Source organism: Haliaeetus leucocephalus, unplaced genomic scaffold, assembly GCF_000737465.1.
Source record: "Haliaeetus leucocephalus isolate CR32 unplaced genomic scaffold, Haliaeetus_leucocephalus-4.0 Scaffold932, whole genome shotgun sequence".
Classification (NCBI taxonomy): domain Eukaryota; kingdom Metazoa; phylum Chordata; class Aves; order Accipitriformes; family Accipitridae; genus Haliaeetus; species Haliaeetus leucocephalus.
Genome location: NW_010973368.1, coordinates 13391538 through 13403260, shown reverse-complemented (window position 1 = coordinate 13403260; position 11723 = coordinate 13391538). Strand labels below are relative to the sequence as shown.

The 11723-nt window shown below is 41.8% G+C and overlaps 1 protein-coding gene across 1 annotated transcript; it reads right to left on the bottom strand.

Annotated features, from left to right (window-relative positions):
* Positions 1-4612: 4612 nt before the first annotated feature.
* On the bottom strand, positions 4613-11721 carry GLRX5 (glutaredoxin 5; the record flags this gene model as incomplete). Its single annotated transcript, XM_010584021.1, has 2 exons — positions 4613-5994; positions 11559-11721. Coding segments are annotated over 2 exons (342 nt in total), but the record flags the coding sequence as incomplete, so codon positions are not given.
* Between the last annotated feature and the right edge of the window lie 2 nt (positions 11722-11723).

Genomic DNA, 11723 nt, shown 5'->3' with positions numbered 1-11723 from the left:
CGTCGCGCCCCGCGCTCGGCCCCGCTCGAGTCCTCGCCGTGGAGCGAGGGAGCCGCCCTCGCGCTTACCTTGCCCAGACACGTGTACGCGGGGACGGAGGATGGCGGAGGGGGGGGTGGCGGGCGGGGGGTCCCCGAGGAGCCCCCGCGAGCGGGCCCGCCGCTGCCCAGCCCTCGCGGCGACGCGGCGGGCACCCGGCAAATGGTTGGCTTTGGCACGGCGCTTCTCAGGCAGTTGCTCCGATGAGGGCAGCGAGCTGTGAAGCTGCTCCCCGCCTCGGCGTTACCATCTCGCCAGCCACGCAGTCCAGGGGAAAAACATCGCCTTCAAGCGCTAGCGTCATCTCCATCGAGGGCGTCGGGCTGTCTGGCTGGGAATAGCATTACGTACCGGACCGGCGTGCGCTCCGGGTTCAACACTGACACCTTCTTCAACCGAGAGAAAACGAGGACCCCAAAGGATAACATGCAACACAGATGGAAAACAGGGAGGACCGCATTGAAAGATGCTTCTGGGTCAGGGCTGCGCCGCTTCCCCGGTTCAACAGCACCATCTCCTGGGTGGCCGCGGCCACTCCGCCCGGCTGCCGGCGGCTCAACCCCCCACCGAGAGCAGTTCCCCGAGGAGACCCTCCGCAACCTTCCTCTGGGGCCACCGAGAATTTTTAGTTTATTTGCCTTCCTTTCAGGCAGTATCAGTCGTCTTCTCGCACCTGTTTCCTTCCACGTATTATTGCTTGTCTCTCGTGGAGTATCACAGACAGATGAGCAAGCACGTGAAATACCGAAGAATCCCCGATTCTGTCTATTTTTAAGGTCAGCAGGACAAGACATTCTTGAATACCAGCCCTAAAACTGATCTCTTCCGAGCTGTGAAGCTTTGAATATGTACCCAGTCTTCATGCAGCACTGCATCTTTGAAGTAATCAAAAAGCACAGCTTCTCAGCAAATACCTAAATTTTCCTTAAGCAAAAAAACCCCAAACCAAAACTAAAAAAAAATCCAAACCCTAACTCTACTTGAAGAGCTGCTTAGATTTTAGACAAGTGAAATGGTGGGTAAGAACAGAAACATTAGGTTTCATAGTATTACCATTCAACGGGGAAGTCTTGTCTGACAAGGAGTATTTCAAAGATAGTCATTGTGGTGTGTATTTGAAAGCTCTAAAAGCCTTGTTGAGATACCCCTATAAAAGCATGTATTTTTCACTCACTAGATTATAGGTTTAAGACTAAAGGCTCCAAAACTATATACAGCTGTTATAGTACAAGTAGCAAATCACTTCTCTCTATTTTAGTTTATATTAGTCTGCAAAATGAAGATTCGAGCGCCCCACCTCACTGTTTCGAGGCTAAATTGCACATAAAATCCTTCAGGCTTTGAAGAATGTGCTTATATAACAAGCAAAAAAAGTGTAATTCAATTAATTTTTTTCTAATTCAACACTCCTGCAAAGCCCCTCTTGACTCAATTCGCTGTTAAATGCTAAGTAAAATTTTACAGAAGCTCATCTTTAAAAGATGCTAAGTAAGCCCCCTGTGCAAGCTTTATGTTAAAAGGGACGAAATATAACTACAAAAACACAGACACACATGCCAGCATCTCAGTGTATGTGTAGGAGCAGTCTCATGGCTTTTTATGTAGAACAGCTGCAACAATTTAAAAAAAAAAAAAAATCATTGTCTCTCTGTTGTTTGTTAGAATTAACTTCTTTAATTGGCAAAGCTGTTTCAAAATTAATATTGAACTTGGCCCTTGTATTCTTCTTAGGTCCTTACAAACCATCACCACCTGCACATATTTAAGGTAAACAAGGTACTTTGGAAATTACAGTATGTATTTCAACAGCTAGCAAAAAGTTTCTAGTGACTCCCTCCATCTTTAAGGAAGCCTAGTACATTTATTTACTCTGATTCAAAAGATCTTAAAATGTTAAAATCATTTGAGAATGAAAGTGACCCATAAAAGATTTTCTTTCTTCTAGAGAAGGGAGCACAAGCCAGCAGCCTGCTGTCTTGCAAGCACTTCTGCTGTCTGATTAAGAAGTGATCTTCGAAACTGAAGATACAAATGCTTGTTGATTATGTACAGCACTGTACCCTCCTCTCAGCCACACCCTATGACTACCACGAATTTTATATGGTACTATGGTCTTTCTAAGTAAAACCACCATTGCTCCTGATCTACTCTCTCACTTCCAGTGAAACGTCCCCACCAGGACCAGTTCAAGAAGAGCAAAGAAACCCTACCTCCTCTTGGGTGAAGGTTTAGGACAGCAGATTGGTTTTGGAAATTGAACGTTCGTCTGTTTAGTCTAAAAGTCAAGGATTTTTCAGTTTCTCATGCCCGGCCAGCAAGAAGGCTGGAGGGGCACAAGAAGTTGGGAGGGGACACAGCCAGGGCAGCTGACCCAAACTGGCCAAAAGGGTATTCCATACCATGGGATGTCATGCCTAGTGTATGAACTGGGGGGAGCTGGCCTGGGAGGATCGCTGCTCGGGAGGTAACTGAGCATCAATTGGAGGGTGGTGAGCAATTGCATTGTGCATCACTTGTTTTGTATATGCCAATCCTTTTATTAGTATTGTCATTTTAGTATTGTTGTTATCACTATTAGTTTCTTCCTTTCTGTTCTGTTAAACTGTTCTTAGTTTCACAAGTTTCACCTTTTTCCTTCTGATTCTCTCCCCCATCCCACTGGATGGGGGGGGAGTGAGTGAGCAGCTGCGTGGTGCTTAGTTGCTGGCTGGGGTTAAACCACGACAGAAGTCTAACAATTTGACAGTGATTTTTTATTGCAGTTGGATTAACACGAGCATTTATATAGATGTAATATGTAAAACAACCACTCATGCACACAGAGCCTGGAAAGTTATGGCTTATACAGGAATGCAGGCAGAAGTCACATTTTAAATTCTCACTCTTGTGGCTTTGTCACACACAACTTTATGGTATCACTGTTGCTTTTACTAGGTCAATCACAACACATTCCAATCACGCAAAGGATAGAAAGAAACGCTACTATATAGCGTTATGTAAAATTTTAACCAGATAATTAAAAACTAAAAAGTCTAAGGGGAAGGAAGTAGAGAAAGTAGAAAAAAATTTATAGCTTTGGTAAAAGCAGGTGGAGGGGTCAATTATATGGAACTTAGTGACTGGGCCTGAAAGTAGCTCATGGTCGCAAGAGCATTCCAGACACCTTTAGAAGGCCTTGAACAGAATAAACAAGAAGACAGAAAAACAAAGATCCCAATTAGAAAAACACAGGTGCGCATTCCACGATAAAGGGAACTTGGCACAAACAACCTCAATTCGGCAGTTTATCTTGACCAATTAGACTGAGACGAGTTTCACATGTTTTAGTTAATACAGCCAATTATGTCCTATGTTTATGCACGTGTACAGAGTTAGTATAACCAACTATATCTTATGTTTATACGCGTGTACAGTGTCGATATAACCAATCACATTTTATGCTTGTGCGCGTGGACACTAAATGCTTGCATGCAGCAGCCAATCAAAGCTTCTTAGGAACTTAGAGAATTGTATAGGAATGATCAGCTAGGCTCAATAAACTGGCGACTTTGATCATCATATTGGTGTCCTGTCATCTGTCCCCGCATGGAATTTCGCAACAAGCATGAACTCATGCTGGGAGAAAAACGTTGCTGCTTAGTGGAGTAAGAAGACCCGACAATGCTAAAGTTACCTTTATGTTAGACTACCAGCAGATGGTACTGAAAAATATTCAACGTTTGCAGAAGAATAAAGAATAGAGCTCTATGAAACAGCAGATTCGGGGTTTTGGTTTTTTTAATAGATTTATTTAGTAGCCAGACCAAGAGTTAACCATTGAAGCAGAAAATAATTTAATTTTCATTACCTTATTCTGTGTTTACTGTGTACCTCCATTTCAATAGGTCTTTTGACACAAATAACCAAAGACTTCTGAAATTCACTTATTTTTCTAAACATCTTTTTACATTCAGAATGGCAAAAACTAGTCACGAAAGATTAGCTATAAGAAAGCTTATTTAATTTGAATTCAAAAAGAGGTAACCCTGAAATGGTCAGAACTAACCTTCATCTATACCTAAAGTTTTTCATTCCATGAATGTGATGTGGTATATGAGCAAAAAATCCTGCACTCCTATCTCCATGCCTAACAGCCACAGGTGACTGCCTCTGAGCGTAACTTATTCATACTCAGTGGTCATTCAGTCACCTCTACTGGCACTGGGCAGCTGTCATGAACAAGTGAATACATAGAGAACGTACACACTGTATTTAATCCTGGTGATACTGACTGCATTAAAACTATACAGTAAGCTTACTGTAACAAGTTTGGCAAATTCTGTGAAGAATGTACCAGTATAGTTTCTCCACTGGACAGCTTGCTCAAGTGGAGAGATTTAGAACTGGAACTTGCATCAAACCTCTCTTGTCTGCAAGATCCAGTCCTGACTTCCTCTTCTACTGACCATTTGTATTTTTCCTTTCTCTAACACATTTTCTATCCTATGCAGTGGAAAACATTTTAGGTTTCACATCAAAAGTAGCATCAGTTTCCTTACTCATTTAAAATAAAGAAGAACTACTGTAGAAAATCAACATAAAATACAGTTTATTTCCAATCATTTGCCTAACTCACATGCAAATTGTTTATATTAATAAAAGTAAACTGCATTTAGAAACAGCTTGGTTAGCTTTTAACCTTAGCAGTATTGTTGTACAGCTGAAGCTACACTGGTTAATATAATTTGCTTTCACCTAGGGAAACATGGTTAGATAGGTATTGAAGACTTCAGAGACTTTCCACAAAGAAGTATTTATCTATTCAGTAGCCTCTCTGCTGCACTCATCTTATCTACATGAAACACTTCATCTGTTAATCCCACGTTTGAAGACCATACTCTTTGCAGCACAGCAGTCAGGAGAAAATACTCGGAGATACAACAAACATAAAAAGATAACTTAGCAACTAGCAAATAATACAAGATTACAGTAGTAACTGAAGTATTGTCCTGTACTATTTCAAGCTAGAACACTGAAGCCTCAAACAATTCCCACATTTTAGCACTGACACAGAACTGCAATACACAAAGTATATAAGCAGAGGGGAAAGCTGCTTTGCAAGAGGTAGAAAAGGTTTTATAAAATCTTTAGGCACAATTCTTAGCAATCTTTTAAAAAGCCATCAGAAAGTTACAAAGTAATAATGACCATTATACATGTATTTGTACAAGTCTGTTTATTTTTACCCTTTGGAATAAAAGTATATTTCATGCACTCTCATATATTCTTTTTTTCTCCTATATCATATGTGATTACAGAAGTTTTATAGGCTCTCAGGAAGTCTTATCACCAGGAGTTATACAGCAAAACTGATGCACAATTACTTAACGCTTTTTCAAGAGGAACAAGGGAATGCAAACGCTCTTTGCGTAGGTTCATGTATCAAAGACCAGATAAACACGTACTCAAAATCCATAAAAATATTATTAGTTATTTTGGTTTACTCCCACCACAATCAAGAAAAGAATGCTTTTAGAAGTGAACTTTTTTAAAACAGAGATTTCCACAAATGTACGCTTTACAGTGCAGTGGTTATACTCAAATTTTCACAATATCCATAAATCAAAATACCAAGATCACTACATTTACCACGAGCTAACAGACATTCACAGAGAAATCTTAGTGTCAGTTCAAAAAGATGCCTGCTTTGAGCTAAAGTACGTAAGGCTTTACTGGTAACAAGTTCTTATCGAAGATTTGCTTTATTCCCGTCACAGCATCTTTTTTTTGCTCTTCTTTACTTTTTGTCTTGGTCTTTTTCTGCATCCAGAAGTGCTGAACGGATTCCTAGCTTCTTCAGCTCTTCTACGAGATCTCCATTCTGATGCATCTGGAGGAGTATATCACAGCCACCAACGAATTCACCATTGAGGTATACTTGTGGGATGGTAGGCCAGTTAGAGTAGTTTTTTATTCCTGCATAAGAAAAAAAAAATATTAAAGGTTTTCCCCCCATCTCCAAATAGAATGGTATTTTAAATAGAATACATTGCTTCTACCTGACAGTACTACTGGTATTTTCATTTCTGGCCCATTGAGGCAAAAATTTATCTATGTAACAGGAGCACTATCAGAAAAACTACATTAAAGTTAGGTTTGGTTCTCACTCCAGCTCAAAGATGTGGGTTGAAAGATATGGAGTCAGCTCCTATACTGACTTCAAACAGGAGCTAGGAAAAGGTAGCATCTCTTTTCCCTCCCAGGAAACGAGCAAATAGGATTTTTCAATCAATTAAAGAAATAAGAAGTATTGAAAAATACTGAGAACTGTTTACATTCAGTTATCCTTTATATTTCCCAAAGGTACTTTAAAATATTTTATGTTCTTACTGAATTCATACAGTTATACTTACTACTGCAATTTCAATTGCAAGATATATTTGCCCCTTTAGAAGCCTTATGAATTTCAAATTGCTTTATCTTTCATTGCCAGACCTTACAGCCCATGGGAGGGGCACAAAGGCTGAAGTCTCTTTAAAAGTACTCATTAAACAAAACAGAGCTCAAGTCACAATTACGAAGTACAGAATTAAAGTTTAAAACTATACTTCATAGAAGACAAATGTAAGACCATCCAAAAATATTAACTGATCAGCTGGTATAAATTGAATCCCAACTTGCACTTAAAGACATCACGCAAGAAATTACACAGAAGAATCATATCTAATTTGCCACTTTTTAAATGACCCTTCACACAAAGCCATTATTTCTATAGCAGAGGAAGTAGTCAAATTCTACATCTGCATGCTCTTATACCAAGTCCACCAGCACTTGCTTAGATGCCAAGTTTTGAATTCAACATTTTTATACGTTTTTCAATATGTAATGCCTGTAATTTTTCTACTAAAGGCACAAAAGCCTGTATAACAAATTTAAGCCTACAGACAACAGAAGTCCCTTTTCAGATCTGAGCCCATTCACCTTGGAAGTCAACCCTCTAAACAAGCATGTGTGAGCTTTAGCGTAGGCTGTCAAAGTACTAACAGCAAGTATTAGACCTGTATAGCAGAAAACACAAGGGAATTTGCTTTCCCCTTAGAAAACATTTTAGCCTCTATAAAGACTGTAAAGGTAAAAACCAAAATATTTGAGGTAAAAAATAGCCATACAAGCAAATTATGTTTACGTGATTGGAATTTAATACACTTCCTTTTTTACTGCATAAGTGCATAAATATACAATAGGATTATGATTTTAATGCATAAAAGATGAAATAGACCTAAGAATTCCCCTTAGTCAAATACCAGTGTGTTTAAAAAAAAAAACCACTAAAATAAGAGTAATCTAGAAAAAAAAATTGTTGTGACAAAGTGTTCCTAACCATGAAGTACAACATCAGCTAGGAGATTTTATTTTGACTTCAGATTTTGTGCATGGAAAATTAATGCTTCAAAAGTCCAAACCAGCAAGCTTAGCATATAAATCAAGACCAAAGGGAACCCATAACCATCTAACCTAATCTCCAACATCACCTCCTGTAACTTCTTCCTTAGTATTTCATTAAAACCTCTCTCAGTTGTTTAAATACAGTTTGCAGAAATTATAAGCTTTGATGGCACTTTGTGTTTATCAGTACTTTTCTTTAACATTCCTTGGCCTTTGAGCACTGAGAACTGCTCTAACTGTCCTAAAAATCTTTTAACCCATAATAGTCGCAATGAAAAAGTGAGTCCCAACATTAAGGCATGCTTAAAGATAACCCTACTCAAAGGGGCCACTGCAGATATGAAATAGGGTTTGTTTTTGTTAAGATATTGTAATGCTAAACGTGAACTGAGAACCAAGGGCTCTGCATAATAAACCTACTGCTAATAAGCGTTCCAGGGTAATATTTACACCAATCATTCTTTCACAGAACTATTTTCTGCAAGGACCCAACTGCACATACATGCAAGCGCTGGTAGTACTTTCAAGGATCTATCCAACTTCAGATAAAAATACGAATACTATCAGGCTTAGTTTCTCTGTATGCTGCGTTTCATGTATTAGACAAGCTGCTTTAAAAGCCTTCGTGCTGGGGCTCAACTAGATTACAAATTGAATACCTCCTGAACTGGCTAACCAACTCCTAGCTTAGCAGAGCAGTTACTGATCCTATTTCAGTAGTGTTAAAGCATGTTAGCCTGGTCTATGCTTGCTGCCCTCGGATGCACTTTTGTGACGGATCCTTCAGCAGCACAGACATCCCAAGGGACTTCCTTCCCACTCCCTGCAGGTTAACAAAGCTTCTGCTTTGAAGTGCTGTTTGCTTTGTAAAACCACACTCCACAGATCAAGGTTAGAGTTTGACAGCTGAGCTAGTACACTTTGACTGTGAAACCAGAATCAGTGCAAACTGCTACTGAAAGGGGTACCTAGCGCACTCCCACCCCATTTCCCCAACTCCAGTTACCAATTCTCAGCCTCCCTCTTGCCAGCATTAGCACTAATCAATGACGGGCCACATCAGAGAACTGACTCAAGCAACAAGTCTCACTCCTACCACACTTTCTCTAGGAAAGCAACACATTTTCATGGAGATCGTTAGTACTGGTGCAAGTATGACTGAGGGAAAGCTAGCCCAAGGGCCAGAGGAAGGATCAAGACCACCCTCTCGGCAGCATCCCATACTTAGGTAATGTAAAGCAACAATGAAAATAATCTGAGGGTGAACTACCACAACAGTTTAAACCACCACTTTTCCAATATGTAATGCCAAGCTTCTCTGCCACCTTAGTGACCTGAACCAGCCTAATGCTGTCCATCACCTGAGAGCACGATCACTTCTGGAAGAGCAAACTCAGAGAAACTTGAATTGCCATGGAGTCCAAGAGAGGGCCGAGGTCTCTTAAACCAGCTTTAATAAGGAAGGATTTGTGTCAGGGAAGCATATCCTCAGCTCAAGTTCAGAAAAATCACATGAAGTGCCATTTAGTTGGTACTAGTTAGTACTATTTAGTTTCACAGATCTGAGTGTGCTTTTAGGTGAAGAGGCAAGTAGGGGAATTGTTCTGGTTTTACAGCTTGCCATATTTTAGAGCAGGGCAAGTTTCAGCAATCAAACTATAACAACCTGAAAATAAGGTGTTTCAATGGAACAGGAAAGAAACCAATCAGCACTTCAAATATGCCTCAATCACCATCTCTCCAACAGCCTGCTCTTACTACAAATGTATAAGCATACATATATGCAAAGATTTAAGTTATGTTCAGGGGAATACAAAGCTGGTCACCAGCTCACATACAGTAATCTCCTTGCAGATCAATCTGTAGTTGATGTATTTGATATTTTCACAGCTAAAGGTTCAGCATCCCCTCGCTAACCCCGCACGCATGCATGCAGATTATGTTCACAGAGAGGACTTTGGAAAGCGTCACAAGCTGCATACCTTAACTTTTCAGCACCTGAGGCCAGATCCCGGGGGAGACTAAGAGGGCCTTCAGGCAGCCACTGCTGAATCATACTTGGCAACTTAAAGAGCTACAGCTTCCAGCAGCCCTCTCCTCTGTCAGAGATTGCCATCCACAGAAGCAGGCACATACTGGCTTTTTAAGGGTGCAGTAGGTAATAGAGCTGAAGCAGTACAACAGCCCACTGGCCTTGAAAGTAGTGATGTCGTTCCCCAACTCTTCAAGGCTCCACCCCTGGTGCTGGCTCTGGCACTCACCTCACAGTACAACAAGCTAGTTCAACTCGCACGCCCAGTGATCCAGTTAATAAATTGAGCTGGCTCTCCGTGCAGTCGGACCAGTGCCAAAGCTGATGCATGGAAGGGAACAGAACAACTTCTTTAAGCACCTGAGAACCAGCAGGATATTGTGCAAGTGTACGCTCTGTTACTGGCTTAGCCAAACAGTCTGGATCAAACCACTGATTTTAATTTAAAGCTCAGGTAGCCAGGAGGGCAATAACCTCTCAGATCACCTAGCACAAGCCAGAGTTCATTTGGAGGAAAAAATTAACGTGCTCAGAAGGGAGATGTTCCTGTTACATAGGAAGAAAATATTACATATTCACATGGTCAGCTCCCTAGAGACTATAAATTACAAATTCCTTGCCCGTTCCAAGGGCTCACAAAAGCCCTCTCAACCAAAAGTGAAATGCTGATAGTTTGATTTCAAGGTTTTGTTTCCTCCTTTTTAGTTTATGAGTTTGTTCTAGTAAACCGTACAATTAATAATGATACAGATATGTAAATAAAATTTAGAAAACTACCATGATTTGCTCACCTGCCAAAGGCAGTAGAAGATTTACTTGAACAAAACCAACATACATTAACAAAAAATGTCATCACATCCAAATTCCAGTATTTAAGCTTTTACACCATACCAACTATTACACCTGTTAGCTGAAAAGCAAGCAAAGATTGGAAAAATCAGCCTTTCAGCTAAAAGCTAACAAAACCCTGTATTAGTCAGATGATTCCAAAAACACAGAAGGAAGTCACCTGATACATGCCAGTATGTGGCTTTAAAGCACATTTTAGTGGATTCTGGACAAGAACTGTTAATGCCGTGCACCTGCAAGACTTAATTACTACATACTATTATTTTTTGTTTGTTTGTTTTAAAACTTTCTCAAACACATAAAACCTCAACGGTCAGCTATGCACATCGAAGACAGAAAGAAGAAAAGCATTATGAGAACAGCATACTAGCTTTCTACAACTGGCAAACCCCCTTATATAGAATAGCTCCTGCCACTTGAGCAGTAATGGTGAAACAATTACTAAATACTTCTTGTGCAAATTATTAGCATAATCTTGCACGTTATCAGAAGATCCCCAGCAGGCAGTGCCAGCAGGGAATCAAGCGGTACAAGTCCAAGCCATTCATGAAATTTCACCATACTGTTCACAGGGAGGATGAAATCTGGTAATGAAGTATTTTAGGGGTCTTTTAAGGCACCTTTGTATCTATTAGCTAGGCAAGGCAGCGTAGCACGAAAAGCCCGATCTCCAAGAGCTACCCCATAAGCATAACTGCATTCTGCTGAAAACTAAGACACTCTCCGACACAGCATGGGTTACAGAAACCAGACGGGGACGTCCAGGCAAAGCGACCTCAATGGCACAGCTCTGTGACACGCTTCAAATTCCGCAAACCCCCCAGCCCCGGGACGTGGGCCCGCTTAAAAAACCGACCAACCCCCCAAAAAAAAAAAAAAAAAAACCAAAAAAAAACCAAGAAAGCTAGCAAAAGCAAGCTAACTCTGTGAAAAGCGGCGGGGGGGCTGCCACCCGGAGCCCGGCAGGAGGTCCGAGGCGTCAGGGCAGCCCCGACCGCCGGCGGGGTTACACCCGCCGGAGCCTCCGGCGGCCCTTCCGAGAGGGAAGCCGGGACTTCGGGGTCCTGGCTCTGCCCCGTCACAGCGGCGTTTCCCAAAGAGAAGCCCGGGGCCGGCTCGGGCTATGCGCAAGCCCCCGCAGCGGGGGAGGCGGCGCCCAAAGGTGACCCCCGGCAGCCGCCGCGCCCGGCCCCGGCCCGGGGCCGCCGCTGACCTTGGCGGAGGTCGGGGTCCTGTAGGACGTCGTGGGCGCGGTAGTCCTCCACGCCGTGCAGGCGCAGGATCTGCACGACGGCGTTGCTGAAGCCGCAGAGGGGCTGCGCCGGGCTGCCCTTCATGAACACCACCACCGGGTGCGCCCGCACCAGCCGCTCCACCG